At 45.0% G+C, this 22,976-nt stretch overlaps 1 protein-coding gene across 1 annotated transcript; it reads right to left on the bottom strand.

Annotated features, from left to right (window-relative positions):
- Positions 1–7,759: 7,759 nt before the first annotated feature.
- On the bottom strand, positions 7,760–22,962 carry COQ4 (coenzyme Q4). The gene is made up of 7 exons (XM_080991014.1): positions 22,401–22,962; positions 20,551–20,721; positions 18,807–18,903; positions 17,083–17,185; positions 15,999–16,128; positions 11,721–11,814; positions 7,760–10,090 (listed from the first exon to the last, which is right to left on the bottom strand). The coding sequence occupies exons 1-7, from the start codon at positions 22,495–22,497 to the stop codon at positions 9,928–9,930; spliced, it is 855 nt and encodes a 284-aa protein (XP_080847140.1). The 5' UTR covers positions 22,498–22,962; the 3' UTR covers positions 7,760–9,927.
- Between the last annotated feature and the right edge of the window lie 14 nt (positions 22,963–22,976).

Below are 22,976 nucleotides of genomic sequence, written 5' to 3'. Positions count from 1 at the left end.
GGGAGGGAGGGCAAAAAGAGGACGGGCAGGATCATTCCTCGCTATCTAGCAGGCTCTGTGGCGCAATGGATAGCGCATTGGACTTCTAGACTAATGACTGGGTGAAGTCATTCAAAGGTTGTGGGTTCGAGTCCCACCAGAGTCGTGTTTTGTTGGGCTTCCTTTCAACTCAAACTTTAAAAGAAGCAAAAGTAAACAAATAACACGACCAGCTCCTCTGGGGGACAAAGTTGACTACATAAAAGTTTTGTTAAAATATTTTTTAAAATCCATTTATTTATTTTATTTTGTTATACCTTTTTTTTTTTTACAACATGCCAATATTTCGCATCAGTCGTAGCTGGAGACTCAAATTGAAACCTGTATGCGTGCTTAAACTAAGAACTCGATGGGGCTTACCTCTGGGTAGAGGCTTGCAAGGTGACTTCCAGAGTGTCACAATTTTGTGGATGGGCATGCAGCCCCTAAAGTGGATTTGGTGCTCTTGTGCAGCAAACTCACTGCCCCCACCCCCAACAAACAGCACCATGGATTTTTTTATTTTATTTATTTTCAGTAAGGAAAGTCATGGTTGCTGAATTGCAGAGTTGGAAGGGACCCTGAGCGTCATCTGGTCAAATATCCTGCAAAGCATCCTGCTCACAGTTATCCCTGGGTGGGATCGAACCACCAACCTTCTGCATAAGAGCCAGAAGCATTAACCCACGGTGCCACAGGCTCCACACATGCTTAGGTGAAGTAGTTGGATAATTTCCCCTCAAACAAATCGGAATGAGTGCTTGATGAACAGGACATATGGTAGAGCCCTAAGGTTTCACCTGTAAATTAGGGTGAGTATCTTTATTAATTAACTGACAGATTAAGGCTGCAATCCCTAACCCCATTTACCTGGGAGTAAGCCTGATTGAAATCTCATGGACTTCTGAGTAGAAATGGGGCACTTCCAGACCGTCACTATTTTGGGGTGGGATTCAAACCCACAGCTGCAAATTCAGGTTGTGCAGTTAGTCAACTGGGAGGTCTTGGGCATCAAACCCACTACACATAAAAAAATCCAGTGTGGGTGTAACTTGACTTTATTGGGGGGGGAGGAGGCTTTATGTTAGTGGGGGAAGAACCGAGTTATCTGTGATGCATTTGGTCAGTTAAGTATTTTTATTTATTTACTTGATTTATGGGGGGAACAGGTGCCCCACCCCCACCCTCCTTGGCTACGCCCATGGGATCCAGACTTATTGCAGTAGGGATAGTGATAGAGGAAAAGTACCCAAAATTTCAGGATGACGCTTCCTTTGGTGCAACATCATCTAAACTCCCTGCAAGCAAATAAGGATGACTGCTCATTAATGGCTCTTCCATACTGGGCCAGTCTATACCTGGGCTTAATGTGGATCTTGAGATTCCCTATGCTCTGACAATCCAAATAGGAGAGTTGTGCTGACTGCATAGGGAATCTCTGGGTTTAGGGAGAAAAAAGTGTGGGGGCAGAACTAATAGGTAGGGGGAAACACGTTGAAAACAGTATAGCGACAGTGCCTGCCCGATGTTAATTAGGCTGGGAATTCTAAAGTCTAAGGACTGAAAGACTGACACATGGTCCTTGTAAAAAGACAAGCTCAGTTTAGCAAGGGAGTTGAGATAGGCTTAGTACAGTTTACTTGAATAATTCCCCTTCTTCTGTTTCACAGCTGGGATTAGTAATGTTTGCTGAGGAAGCCAGAAGCCAAAACTTTAACTAAGCAGTCAGAAACCTATTTCTGTGCGGTCATTCATTTATTTGCAAATATTATAATTTAGTGTTCTTTGACAGTATCTTTTTAGTATCTAAATCCTGCTTGATTGCTTTATTGTTGCTTACAAGAGGTAGATGTGACTAACTGGGAAACATTTCATTAATTGCTGTGTTGTTCTAATGAGATTGCTTTACTGTATATTTTCTTATGGTTGTTTATGTTTCAATGGGATCATTTACTCTGTATTTTAATTAGGAATATTTATATTTTAATATCTGTGCACTGGTTTTCATATTTTGCTTAGAAATCTACCTTAGAATTAAGTAGTATATAAATTATTATATTATGTCATTCTTACTGTACACCAAAAGCCTTTTTGCCCTTTCTGGGGCAGCTTAAGCAAGCAAATCTGACTTCACGTCGGCCCAGTATACCTGAAGGAGCGTCTCCACCCACATCGTTCTGCCCGGACGCTGAGGTCCAGCACCGAGGGCCTTCTGGCGGTTCCCTCATTGCGAGAAGCAAAGCTACAGGGAACCAGGCAGAGGGCCTTCTCAGTGGTGGCACCCGCCCTGTGGAATTCCCTCCCATCAGATGTCAAAGAGAAGAACAACTACCTGACATTCAGAAGACATCTGAAGGCAGCCCTGTTCAGGGAAGTTTTTAATGTGTGACATTTTAGTGTATTTTTGGTCTTTGTTGGAAGCTGCCCAGAGTGGCTGGGGAAACCCAGCCAGATGGGCGGGGTACAAATAATAAATTATTATTATTATTATTATTATTATTATTATTGGTCATACCTTTTTTAAAAAAGAGGGGGGGACTTAAGTCTTTAAATGAGATGTTTGTTTGTTTGTTTAATAGAGGATTTGTACTCACCATTCCATCTGCATAAACCAGCTTACTACAGAAGTAACATGCTAGTGGCCCCCAACCCTTTGGGGCCCAGGGGACACATCTGGAAAGCTAAGAAACTATTGTGGGCATCACAAGCTCCCCATTTAACAAGAGAAAAGCTAGCGATGCTCAGAATGCACCCAAAACAGGCAAAACAAGTACATGGTTTCTATGCTAGACAAATAAAACAGAGACAAACAATGCAGGCCACCTACAACCAATCAAAAGTGAAAGCTGCCAATACTCTTACTTAAAATTAAAATGGGGAGTGGCGGAGTTGAGGCAGGTGTAGGGCTGCTAACTTGAAAAAAATATTGGGGGGCCCAAGTAAGCCCCACCCCACATAATTGATCACATGGTGTGGCACACACACATTATTTGAATGGCAATGCCCGTGAACTTTTGGGGGTCCTGACCCCCTCAAATATTTTATTGGGGCCCCCTGAAGACCATGCTGCCCATAGGCACAATATTGTGTAGGAATTCCTCGTTTTCAATCGTGCATAATCTTTGCCGCCCCTTCTCCAGAAAAGGAAAATGGATGTTGCGTGCCACATTTTAGAAGGAAACTGGGCAAATGCTGTGTGTGAGAGTAAGTACAAATAAACAAATAAATAATTCATTATAATGATGAACAAAGCAAGCAAGCAAGCAAACAAACATTGAAAGTCTTAAAATTACAAAGCAGAATCTGGGGGGGAGAGCATCAGCTGGTGGCCCAGATCTCCTGCCCCTGCTCCTGCCCCCTTTTTTATTTATTTAGTATTTAAAAAGCTGCTTGTAGAGTAGCTGGGCACAGCACTTGTGAAACGCCAGCCACCCACCATCTTAAATTCTATGCAGAGTTGTGTGTCAGGCGGCTAGCACAGAATAGGACCATCATAAAGTAAACACTAGAACTACCCTGGTATCTGAGAGAAGGCACCATTTACTGTGGAAATAACACTGCCACGCTGTGTGATTGCTTCCATGTCCCCCTCATGCCTGCTCAACCTGCATAAAATGAAAACCTATTCTGACAAATTCACCACAAGCCTGCAGCTCTGTGAAAGGAGCCCTTCCAGGCCAATCCTATGAAGGCAGAAAGGGAAGTTAACATCTGCCTTTGTTTACCACAGTGTGGCTTTTAATCCTGGTTGGTGATGTGGGTGTAGAAAGAAAGGGAGTCAGCTGCCTGGGAAAGGATGGAGAGGAGGAAAAGTTGCCAGGCAAGGCAAGCAAGGCAGGCAGGCAGACTGAAGCAACTTGTTCAGAAGGGGAAAGGTCACAGCTCAGGGACAGAACAGCTGCTTTGCATGCAGAAGGTCCCAATATCAATCTCTCAATGCCTTCTCCAGGTGGGGCTGGGAGCGATGCCCTGCCTGAAATCCTGGAGACCTGCTGCCAGCCACTTTCCCCACTCATGGGGAAAAGAGGAAATCTGTTATAGAAAAAAGCAAATGTAAAATGACCAAGCAGGTGGGCTGGGAGGATATGGTGGTTTGGCAAGGGGTGGGTGGGAATACAGGTGAAACTCAAAAAATTAGAATATCGTGGAAAAGTTCATTTATTTCAGTAATTCAACTTGAAAGGTGAAACTAATATATGAGATTGACTCATGACATGCAAAGCGAGATGTGCTTCTACTTCTCAGAGGTCCAATCTTGCTCGATTTGCAATCCTTATTTTGCTGATTTCACTGAATATTCTAATTTTCTGAGGGGTTTTCATCAGCTGTACGCCATGATCATCGCAATGATAACAAAGAAAGGCTTGACATATCTCGCTTTGCATGTCACGAGTCGATCTCCTATATTAGTTTCACCTTTGAAGTTGAATTACTGAAATAAAGGAACTTTTCCACGATATTCTAATATCCTAATATCTATTCCACGAGTTTCACCTGTAAGGTATGAGTGGAATGTGAAAGGAGAATGGGAGAAGAAATTACAGCAGATGTGTTAACAATATTGGGCGGACACGTGGAGGCGGGAAAGAAGAATATGAAACAAACCTTCTTCTCTGTTTAGTGCCTTTGGCTCAGCAAAGAGTGCCTAAAACAGGGAGGATGGGTCACAACACCTCCAGAGCACTTAACTTGAGGGAAGCTGAGTTATGGAACACCATGCTGCAAGGAAAGTGCTGTGGCAAAGAATTAAGCCATTTCCAAATACAGGTCAGATATAGGATTAGGTGCCAGTGACTGTCAGATAAATATGCCAAATTCTGCCTCCATTTTGAAGCTGGTTCTGCCCCCCTGCCCCGCAAGGCCAGTGGGGTGGGCCTCAGTCTCAGTTTTTAGCAGTTTCAATGTGGGTCCTGGACTGATGCTATGATAACTTGGTATAAGGGCAGCATCTTCTGTCCCTAAGGATCGGTCCGCTTGACCATGTGCCCTTCTAGGGATGCAGTGAGGCCTGACCCCAGCATGGCGTCCTTTTTTAAAAAAAATGTGCTTAATCTGGACATGCTTACTTAGGAGAAAAGGCAGGTGTAGGCCCCTGAGCTGCAATGTGCTCTCTTTCCAGATTGGGGCCCTATGCAAGTTATATGCTGAAAATCACTCCCCTGCCTGCTATTTGCTCCCAAAGAGTAGTTTAAAATACTCTTAAGAAAGAACACCAGAAAGAGGGGTTTTTTTAAATACAAAAAACTGGCTCATGGCACCAATCCATCTCATCTGGAACACCACGTGCCCACCTATATCCAGAAGGGTGCACATGTCACACTTTGGATTTGGCAAACTTGCTAAAAAAAAAAATAGGTGGTTACAAACGTTGTAGACATTTGTACCTGCCTATGGGCAGACACAGTGCACAATGATGCTTTGATAATAACAACCACCACACACACCCCAGCCACTCTGGGCGATAGCAGTATTTAAGGAAATCTGATAGCTTAGGGCGCCTTGTAAGAGGAGCAGAGAACCTGCGGCCCGTCATGTGTTGCTGGACCACAACTGGCTGGGGATGAAGCTGCGGGTCCAGCAACATCTGGCAGGCCACAGGGTCTCTATCCCTGCACTGAAAGATTATTCTGTTTTGACAGATCAGTTTTCCCGGACAACTCAGTCCCACAAACCCAAGTTGAACATACTGCCTGGCCTCCCAGCATTTACCAACAACTACAGTTCATGCACCTGACTTGTGACATGTTAAGTCTTTGAAGTCATTACAAGGTGCTGTTGCAAAACTGTACTGCTGTGTTTCACTCCCAGACAGATGGCTGATTCCAGGTAGGTATTAATTGCAGAATCAGTGTTCCTCATGCCTGCAATTTTATTTTATTGCAACATCCAGATTAAGACACTGGCACCAGAAACCCAGTCGGAGTTCTCTCCCACCCTCAGTTTAATATGTAATTAAACAACATCAGCACCTTCCCCCCCAACCCTGTTTGTGATATCACAATGACCCATTCACCCTGTCTGTTAAGACAAAACCCTCAAAAGACTTCACAGATCTGCTGTAGCCTTAAGAGTCCTATATCAGCAGCAAGATGCCAACTTATCCTCAGTGGAGAGGTAAGGATGTACAGGTTTAGAGAAGGTGGTGGTGGGAATGGGTACAAGTAGCAATAAAACGGCAAAAGCAGAAGCCCCAGAGGAGACTTCCAATAAGCATACTGGCAACTGCAGTACTTGGGAGATAATATAATCACCCCAATTTCGCAATGCTAATTACCACCTGTAATGGAAAGGGAAACCAACCAGGCCAGTATTTAAGGACATCTGGGGCAGAGTTTAATCTTTGTTGCCGACACCACATTTCTGGACTGGGAGACATATGCCGGTGAACATCCCCACCCACTTGCAGGACAGAAAGCAGCACATCGTATTTCAAGGCCTGGTTTTTAAAATGCAGTACATTCTCACCTCAGTTACTCTTCGGTCTACATCTTCATATTTGCCACCAGCTTGGATGGCTTTAAAGGACAAATTAATGCTGCGTAAGGCTATCAATGGCTACTTGCCATGAGACCTGTGTAAGACCTCCCTTGTTGGAGGCAGCATGCCTCTGAGTACCAGCACTTTTGGGATCACAATTGGGCGAGGTATACAGGGCTGGAGCTGTTTAGAGCTTTAAAAGTCAGTCCCAACACTTTGAATTGAGCTCGGAAACATAATGGGAGCCAATGTAGGTCTTTCAGGACCAGTGTTATATGGTCTCAGCAGCCACTCCCAGTCACCAGTCTACCTTTTGTATTCTGGATTAGTTGTAGTTTCTGGGTCATCTTCAAAGGTAGCCCCACATAGAGCGCATGGCAGTAGTCCAAGCAGGAGATAACCAGAGCATGCACCACTCTGGTGAGACAGCTGCAGGTCGGTAGGGTCTCAGCCTGCGTACCAGATGGAGCCCTGGACACAGAACTGACCTGCGCCTCCATGGACAGCTCTGAGTCCAAAATAACTCCCGGGCTGCACACCTGGTCCTTCAGGGGCACGGCTACCCCATTCAGGACCAGGGAGTCCTCCATAGTAAACCTGGCTGCAACAGCACTCTCCCCAATATGCAATTCCCAGCAACTGGTATTTAAAGGAATACTGCCATCAACAGTGGAGGAAGAATACTGTACAGCCATACTGATTAAAACTATTGATAGCCTCCGGAGTAGTGTTGTTTAATGGTTAGAGTTTTGAACTAGGACCTAAGAGCCCAAGGTTCAAATCCCTACTCACGCACAAAGCTCACTGTGTGACTTTGGGCCAGTCATACTCTCAGCCAAGCCTTCCTCACAGGGTTGTTGAGAGGATAAAATGTGGAGGAAAGGTTGGTTATAAATGCAATTAATCAACATATGTCAGGGTTGGGTTTTGTGCTGCAGTCTAGGCTGAGCCAGTAGTCAGGAAGAAATTGGCAGCCTAGCACCAAAGAACCAAAAGATATAGTCAAGGGGCACGGTCCAAGGTTAAACTGGGAAGCCATAGCAGTCAAGGATGCAGGAATACTCTTGTACAGCAGGCAAAACCCAGCTGGAATAAGAAGTCCTTCCTGTCTAACACAATCCATTGGCCAACGTGTGTGGCCAGTCAGGCAAGGGTCTGAAGATACTTCCATGAAACACTGCTAACCTGCAGTTCAAAGCTTCACCACATAGTACAGCTACACAGCAGCCCTGACACAAAAAGACAACTGATAACTTTAAGCATATTGTGTGCACTGGCGATTTATTAAGGAACTTACAGATTTTGAGTCTCTTTCCAGCTGTGATGGGCAGTTATCTCAGTCCCAACTGTAGAGTTGGAAGGTGACTCTGAGGGTAATCTAGTCCAACCCCCTGCAATGCAGGAAACTCAACTGAAGCATCCAGGACACATGGCCAACTCTGCTCAAAAACCTCCAAGGAAGGAGAGTCCACCACCTCCTGAGGGAGACTGTTCCACTGTCAAACAGCTCTTGCCATCATAAAGTTCTTTCTAATGTTAAGTTGGAATCTTCTTTCTTGTAACTTGAATCCAGCGGCTTGGGTTCTAGCCTCCACAGCAGGAGAAAACAAGCTTGCTCTATCTTCCATGTAGCAGCCCTTGAGATATTTGAAGATGGTTATCACATCTCCTCTCAGTCTCCTCTTTTCCAGGCTAAATGTACTCAACTCCTTCAACCGTTCCTCATATGGCGAGCATGCCCAAAGTCCAATATGGGGGCCTAATTCGGCCCCTTGGCTGGTTTTATTTGGCCCCTGTGGCAGTTTATTTATTGGGGTTAAATCCCCCCAAAAAAGCTCAAGAAGTTCAATCCTTTAAAAAGCTCAATAACTTTGGGGTAAAATCATAAAAAAAGCTCAACAGCTTCAATTCTAAAAAACGCTCAGCAGCTTTGGTCGGCCCTCACTGGCCCTCTTTGAAAAAAGTTTGGGCACCCCTGTGATATATGGCTTGGTTTCCAGACCCTTGACCATCTTGGTCACCTTCCTCTGCATGTGTTCCAGCTTGTCAAGATCCTTCTTAAACTGTGCTGCCAAGAACTGGACTTGGCCTTGTGCCTCTGTCCTTGGTGGAGACAAAGTCATGGGCAGCATTCTTCATTCCTTTCACCCAAAGGCGGTTTGTAGAGAGAGATCAACCACCCTGGTAGCCCAGGAGTAGGCAAACAATAGATGGTTGGATGATTTGCAAATATCTGTAGTTCCAGCTGTATTAACCGCAGCAACAAGCCCTGCTGATGTAGAGCTAGAGGTCCAATGGGAGTAAATACCTGGATCCTGATGCAACCCATTTAAACCCCTCTTCATCCAGAATTCACCCTGTAGCCTTAGCTCAAGGGGTGGAGAATCTTAGACAAAGGAGCCGAATGTGATACCATGGCCCCCACCCCCGCTCCCTAGGCTGCACCTCACCAGCCCTGCCCTGAAACGACCTTTCAGGTTTTTACCTGACTGAAATGTGTCCTGGAACTGTGTTAACTAATGTCTTTTGCTTGCCTGGGTGGAGACATGTGAGGGGACCTATGACTTCAGTGTGGCTGGAATGCAGAGTATCTTGCAGCGGTCACATCCATCGATCCGCCCACTTGCCTCTGGCGTCGCCTACCACTGGAACAGGTTGATCTTTGGCCTGCAAAAAGGTTCTCCACTGCTGCTTTAAACACACCCGGCCTCAGTTCTGCCTGCGACAGGAGTTGGGGGACGTGCCTAGTCCACTGGTCAACTGTGACCTTTTGGCACGCAGGGGCCTTTTGAAGCCCCTTTCAGAACACTATTTTACTCAGTGCTTTGAATGGGGCTTCTGAAGACCCTGCAGATGATAAAACAACCAGTCTTTAGAAGCGCCTCTCAAAGCACTATCCTGCACTGCACTGGGAAAGGGGCTTTGCAGGCACTACAGATGAGCTGAAACAGGCTCTTAGTATTTCCCACGCTTACTGCACCATCTGACCCCAGGTGTCAGGAAGATGGGCCTAATCAGGACTGCAGGCAGCAAATATCCCAGCCCTGGTCTATCAAATGGGAATATGCCAAGAATCCGCCTTGCTGGGCTGCTGTGCATTTATGTACAATCCACCATTTAGCGTTTCAGGCCTCTTCTCCGCCGGAGTTTTCAGGGTTTCAAATTTCCTTCCTCCCAGTGTTTTCACTGCTGTTTAAATGACTGAGGAGGCTTTGTGTTTTAAAACACTGTCTTACCATTTTAAATTGTCTTGTTGGAGTGGCAGGAAAAATGCAGAACATGCCGCCAACTGAATTAATAAACTTTTTGGTTGGCCAAACCGTGGCTGCTCAGCTGATCCAAGGCAAGCTGTGGTTTAACTTCTGAGACCCTAAATCTACTTCATCTACTGCTTCTTCAATGCCTGCCAGTGACCTTTTCCCCAGCAGAAATTTACACCGGAATTGCCGGAGGTGGCAGGATACCGATTTCGTGGCGGAGGGAGTCCATGGTTTGCTCCCAGCGCTCCTCGTAATAGAAATTCAGGATGCAGTTGACGCTGCTTCCACTCCGAACAGCCCATGGGATGAGCTCCGTGGTCAGAACACGCAGCTTCCTGAATGGATGGAGACGGAAATCCAAAAGTTATTCGTTTGTTTTGATTCCATTCCCGAGTCACTTTCCCACAAAGTATCTTGAAGCAGAAAAGAAATTACTGTAAATTCCGGTGTATTAGGTGACTGGGCGTATAAGACAACCCCCCCAATGGGCAGCTGCCAATTTGGGGGGTCGTCTTATACGCCCAGTCTTATACACGGCAGCTTCGCTGGGCGGCGACAGTGGGCGGCGAGCTCCGCGCCGGGAGGAAGCTGCCCAGCGATGCTAAGCCAGCTTCGCTGGGTGGCTTCCTCCCGGTGTGGAACGGAACCTGCCGCCCACTGCTGCTGCCCAGCGAACCCATACCGGCGTATTATTATACCCGGCGTATAAGACGACCTCCGACTTTTTAGAGGATTTTCCGGGGTTAAAAAGTCATCTTATACACTGGAATCTATGGTACCCAACATAAAAAGCCAACTACAAACAATTCCATGTGGTGGTGGGGAGAGAGATTCAATTCAGAAACAGCCTGGGGCAAAGGTCTCCCCACAGAAAGGCTCTGTTGAAAAAGTAAGGTCCGTGATAGGCACCAGATGACACCTGCCTAATAGACAGGTGGGGAGGGTACTCTGAAGGTTAGGTGCTGCCATGCTAATGACCTGATTACAGTCATACCTCAGGTTACAGCCACTTCAGGTTGTGGTTTTTTTGGGTTGCGGACTGCGAAAACCCAGAAGTACCGGAATGGGTTACGTCCGGGTTTTGGCAGTCGCGCATGTGCAGAAGAGCTAAATCATGCTTTGCGCAAGCGCAGAAGTGCCGAATCACAACCCGTGTGTGAGCAGACACGGGTTGCAAATGTGCATCCCGCACGGATCACGTTCGCAACCTGAGCGTCCACTGTACTATATTGTACAGAGCAGACTTCCTGATAAGGGGGCATCTGCAGGAGGAGCTCCTTGGCTTGCTTTGACAGGTGAACTGAGGACCTGAGGAACGATGCCTCTGAAGACCTCCTGTTGGGGAACAACAGTGGGAGAGAACAATGTGTCACGTCCCTAGGGGGCTTCCCATTAGAGCTCCTGGTTGGCCACTGTGGGATATTGGATGCCGGACAAGATATGCCCAGCAGGGCTCTTCTTACATTGAAAATTGCTTAGGTAGAACGTCCTGTGTCAGTTCAAAGTAGACTCAGGTTCCTTCTTTAGTTGACTTTTTCCCAAACTAGGAAGTCCCCCTGTAATTTTCACTGCCCTTTTTTGAATCTCCAAACATAAAGGAGTTGATTGATCTGAGGCGAATGTTTGAAGGACGGTCCAAGGCTTTCTGGCCTGACAGCCACACTACAGTGGTACCTTGGTTTGCATACATTTTGGATGACAAACACGTCAAACCCGGAAGTGATTGTCTTGGTTTGCAACCTTTTTTTTTATTATTACAACCCATTTTTGGGGGGATTACAAACAATTTTTTTTTGGAGGCCCCATTGGCGGAAGTACGCCTTGGGTTACAACCTGTTCTGATTTACAAACAGACCTCCAGAACGGATTATGGTTGTAAACCAAGGTACCACTGTGTCTGTTTAGCAAACTAACAATGGGCAAAATGTTTGCATGTAAGTTGCATTTAAAGGCTTCTCAACATACCGGGCGTTAAGGCGGAGTGGGCCAAATGCTGCTCCCAGAATGCACATGGGCAGGCCAGTCTGGACTGCCTCAAACCACTTTACCACGACTTCCCCTGAGAAAAAGCACCAGGAGATAAAAGAAAATAAAATCTTTGTCACAACCAAACTATAAAGCTTTTAAGCCAATGGCATGGCCTACATTTCATTGGGCTGATAGGTGAATGGAAATACCCAGGCAACTTTGGAACACTGAAATGTCTTCCTGAATTCTAAGGCTTCAAAATTTCAGAAACAGCGATGACCTGTTCGGATACTTCTTTGTATCCGTAAGGGTCAGATATTAGTTTACAGCAGGTTTCATGAATTTTGCAAAAACAACAATGATGTTTTTAAAATTACACTTTAGGAATGTGGGAAGCTGCCCTAGGGGAGAAAACATTAGAATCTGACCCGTGACCCATCTAGCTCACTGCTGTCTACACTGGCTGGCAGTGCCCCCAAACAGTGCCTTGATGCCGACCAAGGCTGGGCCATTTTTTAAAAAAATCTGTTTTTTGGGTTTTTCGGGGGGGGGGCAGTTTGGTGGTAGTGGCCTGTTCTTTAGAGACATGTTGCCTGCTCCCCGCTCGCCCTTTTGGAGGAAACATTTGCCTGTTTCAGGGAAGCAATTCTGAGTATCCCCAGTTTTTTTGTCTGTGAAATGGGTATTTAGTGGTGCCCAAGATAGTTCCTTATGTTTCAGAAAATATAATGAAAATGATTTACAGGTGGTACTTAACCCCAGTCAAGCTAGCAAAAATTTATCATTTGTCTGATAATAAATGTTGGAAATGTAAAGAAAATGAAGGTACTTTTTTTCACCTTTGGTGGACGTGCCCAAAGATCAAGGCCTTCTGGGAAATGATATATAATGAACTAAAAAAGGTATTGAAATATACTTTCTTGAAGAAACCAGAGGCCTTCCTCTTGGGCATGGTCGGTCAGTTGGTGCGAAGGGAAGACAGGAATTTTTTTATGTATGCAACAGCAGCAGCAAGAATACTCATTGGGAAATACTGGAAGACACAAGAATTGCCTACCCGAGAAGAATGGCAGAGAAAAGTCATAGACTATATGGAACTGGCTGAGATGACTGGCAGAATTCGAGATCAAGAAGAAGGGTCGATCGAAGAAGATTGGAAAAAACTTAAAATATATCTTCAGAAATACTGTAATATAAAAGAATGCTAGAAAAGGTTGGAGAAGAATATTAGACCGTATTGGCAGACAGAGTATAATGGAATAAGTAAATATGAAGTGTAAAATAAAAGATAGAGGAGAATTAAATATTTTCGAATGTCAAAATAAGCAAATGAAAAGAAGGTTAGAAGGATTTGCTGGAGATACGATTTGAATTAGAATACAAAGCAGAGAAGTGAGAGGAAGTCACGGAAATAAGTAAATGAGAAAACGGTTTTAATGGTTTAAGTTGAATTTTTCTTTTGTTATTTTTTTTATTGTGATTTTTTGTCTTGTGTATTTTTCTTTGTATTGTATGTTTTTTTTTGTAGGATGTATGTGATTTGTAGGGTGTATGGGATTTGTTTTTCTTTTTTTACTTTTTTCTTTTTCTGTAACCTTAAAATTTGAATAAATATTTTATAAAAAAAAAAAAAAAAGATAGTTCCTTATGTTTCCAGGTAAGTTCTCAGGCCCCAAAAATTTGGACAGCCCCAAACAGATGCTCTAAAACACAGGCTGCTGTCCTGTCTGCTGTAGGATACCCTGTCTTGTTTCCAAAACTTACAGAAGACTGTTGTCACATCTTCAAGGCCTTGCTTAAGGCTTAAGGTCTGGAAGCTTTGAAAGTATGGAAGTAAACAGAAGCCTTTAACTAAAATAACTGGCACTATGGTTGCAGTTTCACCCCCCACCCCCCACCCGTGCTGCTGAACTCATCTGGGGTGGTAAGGGGCAGTGGTAGTCAACGTGGCAGAAAAAGCGAAGCAAAAGCGCATGAGGGATCAGGTGTCCAAGCATCCAGAGATTTTAAAATAACTACTAGGGTGCCGTCGGGGCCTTGAAGGAGTTCAAAGCCCTTCTGCAATTTCAGCCAGGCTTCTACTGATACAGTAAAGCAGATAAAAGGGCAAATCTCCGAATGACTCATGGCCTTCCTCCTATAAATCCAGAACATTTGTGTTTAATGGCTCAGGGTTGATTGCACAATGCCCCCATCCTCCATACCCCACATTTCCTAGCCCTGCTCCAGTTCTCCTCTCCCTCTAGCTCAACCAGCCCAATGACTCATGACATGGTTGGATCCTAAAAGTAGGTGAAAGGCAACTGCCACCCAACCTGTGAACACATTAATGCACGACCTATGCCTGCTATGTGCTTCTTAAACGGTGCCAGAAGGTTGTGGCGGATATTGCTTCACACATGTACCATTTAGGCAGCAATCCTAGAGACACTTAAGCTGGGAACGAGCCCAACGGGAGTCATTTTTGAGCACGTAGATTTGTGCTGTTACTGTCTGATTTATTGCCAAGATATAAGCAGTAATTAGCCTCAACCAGAGCCAGGGCCTTTTCAACTCTGGCTCCAGCCTGGTGGAACGCTCTGTCTCATGAGACCAGGGCCCTGCAGAATCTGATTTCTTTCCGCAGGGCCTGTAAGACAGAGTTGTTCCACCTGGCCTTTGGCTTGGAATCAACTTGATCCCCTTCCCCTCTTTCCTTTTTCCTTCTGTGATGGAACTCCTGTTTGGGGACTTCCCTGGCTTTTTTCTGGCCCATGTAGGACCAGTCTGGATAGCTGGCCTTGGTGAAGACTTGATGTTTTCATACCCAAAAAAGTTTCTGATTTGAGTTCCTACTGAAATGAGGCTGCATTTTAATGTTGTATTTTAATCTTGTTTTTGTTGTATTTTAATCAATTGTTTTTATACCGGTGTTAGCCGCTCTGAGCCCTGTCTTGGCTGGGGAGGGTGGGGTATAAATAAAATTTAATAATTAATAATAATAAGTAATGCTTCTTCTTGCAGATATGACACCCAATATTGTAAACTCTTACAACTGATAAGAACACACAATATAAAATAAACTAAAGCAGGCAGAGGTTATGTTGTGACCAAATCAGTGACCAGAACTGCTTAGGAATTACATCTGACCACGAGGCCATTTGTGAAACTGGAGGAAGTGATTTAACACCTTGCTTATTAGCATTAATAGCAAAGGGGCTCCTCTCTCCTGCCTATTGCTCTCTGTCACTTTCTCCACAGATGCTGATCCCCAGATTCTACTTCACCAACTCCGTAGAGTACAATGAATGTGCTACATCCATTGCCAAGCAACTTACATACACACAGCTCCAAGTGAGAAAATGCTTAGATCCATGTGGATAACTGACCCATATTGGGACAAAAAAATTCTTAATTTCACATATAGTTCTCGAACGGCTCCGTTTTTGAACGCCGAAAACCTGGAAGTAAATGCTCCAGTTTTCAAACATTCCTCGGAATTCAAACGTCCGACGCAGCTTCCGCCTTGCAAAGAATCAGAAGCCGCACCTCGGTTGCCGAACATTTCAGAAGGTGAACGGTCTTCCGGAACGGGTTACGTTCGACAGCTGAGGTTTGACTGTACACTGATGAGGGTATGAACAGGCAGTTACTGACTAGGAACGAGATATTGAGGTAGTAGCAGGTAATTTGATGAAGGCACTGACTCAGTGTGCTGCAGCTGTGAAAAAGGCGTTTTCCACGATAGGGATCATTAGGAAAGGAATTGAAAATAAAACTGCTGCTATCGTAATGCGCTTATGCAAATCTATGGTGAAGCTGCATTTGAAATATGGTGTCCGGTTCTAATCACCTCACCTCAAAAAAGAACCCTGTGGAATTGGAAGAGGTTCAGAAAAGGAGAACCAAAACAATCAAGAGGAATGGAGCGGCTCCCCTATGAAGAAAGCTTGCAGTGTTTGGGGATTTTCAGTTTAGAGAAAAGGTGAGTAAAAGTGAAATAACAGAACTATGCATTAGGCATGGAGAAAGTGGGGAGGCAGAATCCGCCCCCAATAACGTCAGTCATGTACACCCAATGAAGCCAAATGTAGGTAAGATTGTTGAAAAGCTTTGCAGGAATGGTTTTAACTGCTTTTAGAACATGTGTCTTATCTTATTTTCATCTTTTAGTGCACCGTTTTGATGACCCTAGGTTGTGAAACAGTTTCCAAATTTGTAAAATAAAGGAAAATAAAAGTGACGCAGTAAACAGGGCGACCAGATTCAACTCAGCCATAAGAAGCCTTGTCTCACCGAGCATATTGGTGGGCATGCCAAGAAGGGTGTGCATCAGATCATGGACCTCTCTATACCGCTGGACCACATAGGCCAATTCTTCATCATCTACAAACTTAGGAGGCATCCTGGTGTCTGGAGAGATTCTCTGCCAACCAGGAGAAAAGAAAAAGTAGACTCATGTGCATCCACTACTAGGGAGAGGTTGCAGCTCAGCGGCAGAACTTTGCATGCAGAAGGTCCCAGGTTTGACCCTTGGCCTCTCTGGTTAACAAGGAGCAGGTGGCAGCAGAGCGATGGGGAAAGACCCTGGAAAGATGCTGCCAGCCAGAGCTCTGTTGGATTATTAATGATTAACCATTGATATTTTAATATATGATCTTTGACATTCTCCCTTTGGAGGTATTTCTAGATATGTGTACACATGTACGCTGACAAATTCATATTATTCTAGGACAGGGGTTGGCAACCTAAGGCCCATGGGCCACAAGGGGCCCATGGGGGTCATTTAACCGGCCCACGAGCCGCCCCCAAACCAAGCCGCCCACTTGGTGAGTCCCCACGCACTGCGCTAAACCAGCATGGTGCAGGGACTCGTTTTCACGGCACTGGAAATAGCACCTGCACAGATGCTGGAAATCGCGTCTGCGCAGACGCCAGAAATGGCGGGCGCACGCGCTTGCAATCCAGCCCACAGAGGGATCTCCGCTGGAGTGAACTGGCCCAGGCAAGGTAAACCTTGCCAACTCCTGTTCTAGGACATTGGCACCCACTGACTCAGACTGACGAGACTGAGGACATTTAATGTAACATCACAGGATCAAAAGAGTGTGTTTTTGGGTGGAGGGAGAGGAGATTTCTTATCTATGTCTTCTATGCTTGGTTATATTTGTAATGATGATATATATTATAATTATTATATTTACACATACACACACACATATATAAAACAATAAAGATTACTTTTCTGAAAACAGAAAGAACACTAAACTACGACATCAAATTTGCCCTGCGAGGCTGATCCAGAGAAGGACCATGGAACCAAAAAGGATCCCAATCCCTGCTCTACTGAAAACCCAGCCTTAAGCACTACTATACTCACATTATCGTCCAAAAACCGGACATACTCTCGGCCAAAGGTCTCGTCTGGAAGCCCCCGAAGTCCACGGATATCTAATGTGGAGAGGCGTATCCGAGGCCGTTCTCTGCAAAGGAAGGCAAATTGGACGATGGCTGGCTTAGCCTGTGAAATCCAGAGGGTTAGCTGACCTTTCTAGAGCCCTATAGTTTTATTAAGGCACTGAAGCATGTAATGAGGCAAATTGCCATACCTTTCTGTTAGGAATCTGTGGCCTGCCAGATGTTGCTGGAATCCCTCTTCCCAAGCACCTCAGCCAGCATGAGAAGTGGTCAGGGATGATGGGAGTTGCAGTCCACTGGTATCTGAAGGACCACAGGATCTCCCATCCCAGCTTCAAGTAGTTTAGAAATACTGAGCTTGAGCACAATCCAACTGCATCTAAATCCCACTGACATTGATGGCAAGAGCTGAGAGTGCAGTCCTTCAGGGCTTAGCATTTTAAGTTATGTTTTATTGTTACTTTCTGTACTGGATCAGATTATTATAAGATGTGTGTTCTTTGCTGTATATTTTATCGCTGTAAACCACCTTTTGCATAGCAATATAGAAAGGGGGTATACAAACTGAAAGTGAAATGAAAGTGAAATGGCTGGATCCATTGCACAAATACAAAAAGCCCCATGGAACTGACTCCCAAGTTAGGTGCATGCACAGGTGTGCAGTGTGAAATGGAGTAAAAGTAGCCATTAAAACAAAATAAAAATCCAAAATCCATTTCATGGCCATACTTTTATTAACCTAGATGTCGCAAGCCAGTGCGCAGTTACTGTTAGCATATGAAGCCCTTAACAACTTGGCACCAGTTTACCTATGAGTTCTCCTTACCCCACATGTGCCCACCAACTCTTAGATTGGCAGAACTGGCACTACTACAGGAGTCACATAATACCCACTCCATATGTGTAAGAATTCAAATGCTCTGTTTATCCATCCGTTTATCAATCTATCACCAATCAGTAGATATTAGAAAGACACTTGATCATTAGTGTGGTAGCACCTACACTTTGGAACTCCCTGCCTATTGATATCAAGTAGGTATCTTCACTAAACTCTTTTTGGCCCCTGCTAACCTATCTGGAGGCTTACAAAGTCCAGGTAATTTTAATCGGTTTTAGTATTTTAACTTTTGCATGGTTGTGATTTTTTTCTTGATTTTATTGTTTTATCTTTTGTAAAAAGCTTCGAAGTGTGTTTTTTTTACAATCAAGTGGCATATAAATTCTATGAAAATAAATAAATAAATTCCATTCCCCCCCCCCAACAGTTGTATAGCAATTCTGCAGCAACTGAGCACAGTGCTCACTAGGCTATCTCTTTTTAAAAGCATAAACACTACAAATGAGGAGTGTATTTTAGGATTGCAGACTTAAAATCCCCAGTTATAAATGTGTGCTTAATGTATGCTGAAGGCGAGTTACTAATCCTCATATGTGAACTCAAATATGAATAGATGTCCCCAAAGAGTACTAATCTCTGTAACTTAGGGGTGGAGAGCCTGCGGCCCTCCAAATATTTGCTGGAGTCCAATTCCCATCATCCCTAACCATTAGTCATGCTGGCTGGAGCTGATGGGAATTGCAGTTCCGCAAGAACTGGAGAGTTGCATGTCCACGAACCCGGCTGCCACAGAATCTCTTCCCAGCTACAGACTAAAACCAAACCAAAACAAACACACATTCACATACTGTAGGATCCGATATCCCTCTGGGTCATTTCTCATCTTCTCCCTGAGGTTTCTCAAAGCGAGGTACCCTGTTGTCTCCCCAAGGACGGCCACCATATCTGTAAATGGAACCAAACAAGAGAGGAAGATCGTGAGTTAGCGGGAACAGAGCTCAGGACAAGTCACAAAACTCACCGGAATGAAAACTGGCAGAGCAAATGAAAGGATTTGGTATAGCAATGACATTCATCAACACAACAACCTTGAAAGAGCCACCACTTTTAAAATGAGGCTCAGTGAGCATGTGTGCAATAATGAGACCCATGAAGCCCTTCCTGGCCAGCCAACAGGAGAGGAATAGTGGCAAATCTGTGTATGCGATGGAGTCGTGGCTGTTATTCCACATGGACTGCTAAGGGCAGGAATTTCACTGAGAACCTGGCAGAGCAGTCTTTGCCAGCCAAGTTCTCTCCAGATGTTTTAGATTGGAACTCCCATTAGGTCCAGCCAGCATGGCCAAGGGAGTTGTCGTCCAAAATAACTGCATGGGGGATCAGGTTGGCAGGTTGGTATAGAGTTTGACTGTGAGAAAGAGCTATGTTTGATAAGAGATAAAATAGAAATTTAGCTAGCAAGTGTTGGAGAAAATTTTTGCTACTGCTAGGGAGGCATTTGCAGACCCCATGCCCATCAAAGCTCTTACGTGGCTTTTGGGCAAGATGTTGATTCCTCTGTTCCCAAGTTGCTTAAAACCATTAGGGTTCCCAGGAGCTGACAGCTCACCAAAGTACCTCACCAAAGACTCTTGAGTAAGCTTAGTAGTCAAGGATTAAGAGGAGAGGTCCTCTTGTGGTTCAGGAACTGGTTAAGTTGGAGCAAGCAAAGGGTAGGAATAAATAGACAGTTCTCCAAATTAAGAGACGTAGAATGTGGAGTCTCCTAAATATCAGTATTGGGACCTGTGCTTTTAAACTTGATCATATATGTTCTGCAGTTAGGGGTGAGCAGTGAGGTGGCCAAGTTTGCTCATGATACTAAATTGTTGAGGGTTGTTAAAATAGGAAGAGATTGTAAAGAGCTCCAAAAGGCCCTCTCCAAACTGTGTGAATGAGCAGTAAAATGGCAAATGTAATTCAATGCAAACAAGTGTAAAGTGATGCATGTTGGGGCAAAAAAACCCTTAATTTCACACAGACGCTCGTGCGGTCTGAACTGGCAATGACTGACCAGGAATGAGACCTTGAGGTTGTCATGGCCAGCTCAGTGAAGATGTTGACCCAGTGTGCAGCAGCTGTGAAAAATGCAAAGTTCTATGCTGGAGATCATCATGAAAGCAACTGGAAATAAAACTGTCAATAACATAATGCCCTCAAAGAAATCTATGGTGTGACCACATCTGGAATACTGTCAGCACAGCAGGTGGAATTCTAACATTTTGCAGAAGTACAAAAACCCCACGACAACACAAAAACCGCTCAACGACGACTGAATGCTCAGTTGGCAAGGAATGTGGGCTGCCAGAGGGAGTGGGGGGGGGCCCAGAAAACTGGGGCTATTGAGGGGGACTGGAATAGAGTATCCTTGGCGAAAGTATGACTGTCTCGTATCCAGAACATGAGTTATTGGGCCCCCCTCTCCATCCATGTATACCTATCAACTGAGGATAGCACTTCCTTTCCCCCCTAGAAAGTACACAAGATACATGTACTTCGCTTGCTAGCAAAACTAAATCCACACCTTGCACAAAATGGCAGGCCCCAGCTCACCATGCCTGTAGGGATTGTAGAGAGCCATGAACGCTGAGCCAGCTGCCAGCAGGCCTTTCTGCAGAGGACTGGTGGGGATGTGTCCTGGATACAACGGGTAATACTTTTCTTCTCCTGTGGGGCTGTCAGTGGCTGATGGCTGGTCAGTATGGCAGAGGAGACGTCCTGTACCTGAGGAAAAACAGCCCAATCAAAGGACAGAGAGGAAGAAGGATGAGCAAAGTGAACAGCTGGCCTTCCTTTGTCCTATTTACTGATGCTAGTGGCAAAAAGCTAGTGTGATCCCTCAAGTATCACCAGAAAATGAGGATAAAATCAAGCACAGATTGTTAGAAGAGCTTGCAGCTTGGGTGAATTAGATTGAATTGCAGTTTCTGGAGTTAAAAGGCTTTATTTATGCAGGAACTACTTATACACTGAGATGAAAAAGAGAAAATAGCAGACATCTTATCTCAACACATTGGGAGAGAGAGAGAAAATAGGCTCTGCTCTCTAGGGATGGAGTTAACCTAGACAGAGAGGCTACTAGCAAAGAGTGGCTGGATCACTGGACAAACATTAATATTGAATTTATTCTGTGTTTGCCAAATTGTTGGGATTTCTGTCATTTTTTTTGAATTTTACTGATGTGCTCTGTATTTTGGTATATTGGTATACAGATGTTTAGAATATCTGCTGCAAGATTCTTTGGGTGCAGTTCATTATGGAAAAGTGACACAAAAGTTAGCGCAATCAACCAATCAACCTCAAAACATCATCCTGAATATATATCTAAAAGGAAACAACAGCAGCTTCAACACCCACATAAGAAGAGCCTGCTGGATCAGGCCAATGGCCCGTGTAGTCCAACATCCTGTCCTCATAGTGGCCAGCCAGATACCTCAGTGAGAAACCCACTATCAGGACTCAAACGCAAGAGCTCTCTCCCCTCCTGTGATTTCCAACCACTGGTATTTGGAAGCATTCCTGCCTCTAACTGCATAACTAGAGCATAGCCATGATGGCTGGTAGCCATCTATAGCCTTATCCTCCTCCATGAATTAATTCAGTCCTCTTAAAGTCATCAAAGTTAGCCATTGCCCCCTCCTGTGAGAGCAAATTCCACAGTTCAACTATGAAACTATGTGCTGTCCTTTTACCGGTCCTGAATCTTCCATTTAGCTTCATTGGATGCCCACCAGTTCTGGAGTTATGAGAGGGAGAAAAGTTTTCCTCTCTCCACTTTCCCTATACTTACAGCAGTCTCATAAACTTCTGCCATATCACCTCTCACTCGCCTTTTCTCAGAACTGAAAAGCCCCAAATGCTGCAGCCTTTTCCTCCTGGAGAGTCGTTCCATCCCTCCCTTGACCTTCCCTAACTCCATAACAGGATGTAATCTTAGCAGGGACCAGAAAACAGGGACAGCTATGGATGAAATGAGCTGGGGGTGAGTGGGAAGGGGAAGAGGCTCAGGACTACAATACCTCAAGGACCGTCTTTCCACTTATAAACTCTAATCATCATGTAAAGCCCTTCTTCATGTACTCTCCTCCAGAGATCCGGAGAACGGCAATATGAGAATGAACCTTTTCGTTTGTGGAATGCTCTCCCCAGAGATTCAACTGGTGCCTTTCTTACATAAGTTTAGGAGTGAGGTGAAAATATTCTGCTATAACCATATATCTGGCCAATTAAACAATCTATGGCCTTTAAAAAACTGTTTGTAGAAGGGATTATTGTTATTGTTTGTTGCTGTGGTGTGCATTTTTGTTTTTACACTGTAAACCTCCCTGTGATCCTCGGACGAAGGGCGGTACAGAAATCTAATAAATAATAATGATAGAAGGATAAACTGCAAGTGCACTTGCCTCTGATCATGCAGAGATCAACGGCTCCTCTCAGGTCCCCTGCAAGGGGCAGCAAACTTCGGCTCCTCCTGGGTAGCAGCAGCAGCGCCAGAGCCATAGCTAGTTTTGCTTTATTCCCTTTTTGAACAAAAACTAAGGCAAGGATCCCAAAACGAAACACGCATTACCTTCTGCGGCCGGCAGGAGCTACCCGAATATTGCTCCTCGCAACCACCCACCCCTTTCCGCCTTACTCCCTGGTCTTCTGCGCTGCGCCTCCTCTCCCCACTCGCCCCTTGATCCCTCCAAAACGCTCCTTTTTTTGCGCCTTTCCTAGCTTCGCAGCAGCTCTTGTTTCCGGGAGGGCTGCATTTCGTGAGGGACTCACGAGGGCGGCGCCCACCGTGAGCGACGTGCGGAGGTTTCTGCGTATCCGCTTCCTAGTTTCGCAGCGGCGCTCATTTCCGAGAGCGACGGCTGCGTTTCGCGAGCCGCCTTTGCGAAACTCGGTGCGGAGGCTTTCTACGTGTCTTCTTTCCGCTTAGCGTCGGCGGCGCTTGTTTCATGACGCTCCCAAGATGGCGGCTCCGGGGGACG

This window comes from Podarcis pityusensis (genome assembly GCF_964106645.2).
Source record: "Podarcis pityusensis genome assembly, chromosome: Z".
NCBI lineage: Eukaryota > Metazoa > Chordata > Lepidosauria > Squamata > Lacertidae > Podarcis > Podarcis pityusensis.
This window is presented reverse-complemented; position numbering and strand designations above follow the sequence as displayed.

Bases quoted from the DNA above. Each gene is read 5' to 3' on its own strand.
- COQ4 (XM_080991014.1), bottom strand. From the start codon at position 22,497: ATGGCTCTGGCGCTGCTGCTGCTACCCAGGAGGAGCCGAAGTTTGCTG. The intron at 18,904-20,550 runs GTGAGCTGGGGC...TTCCATTTACAG, and splicing joins CTACAATCCCTACAGGCATG to ATATGGTGGCCGTCCTTGGG. The intron at 10,091-11,720 runs GTATGTTGAGAA...CCATCCATTCAG, and splicing joins CCACTCCGCCTTAACGCCCG to GAAGCTGCGTGTTCTGACCA.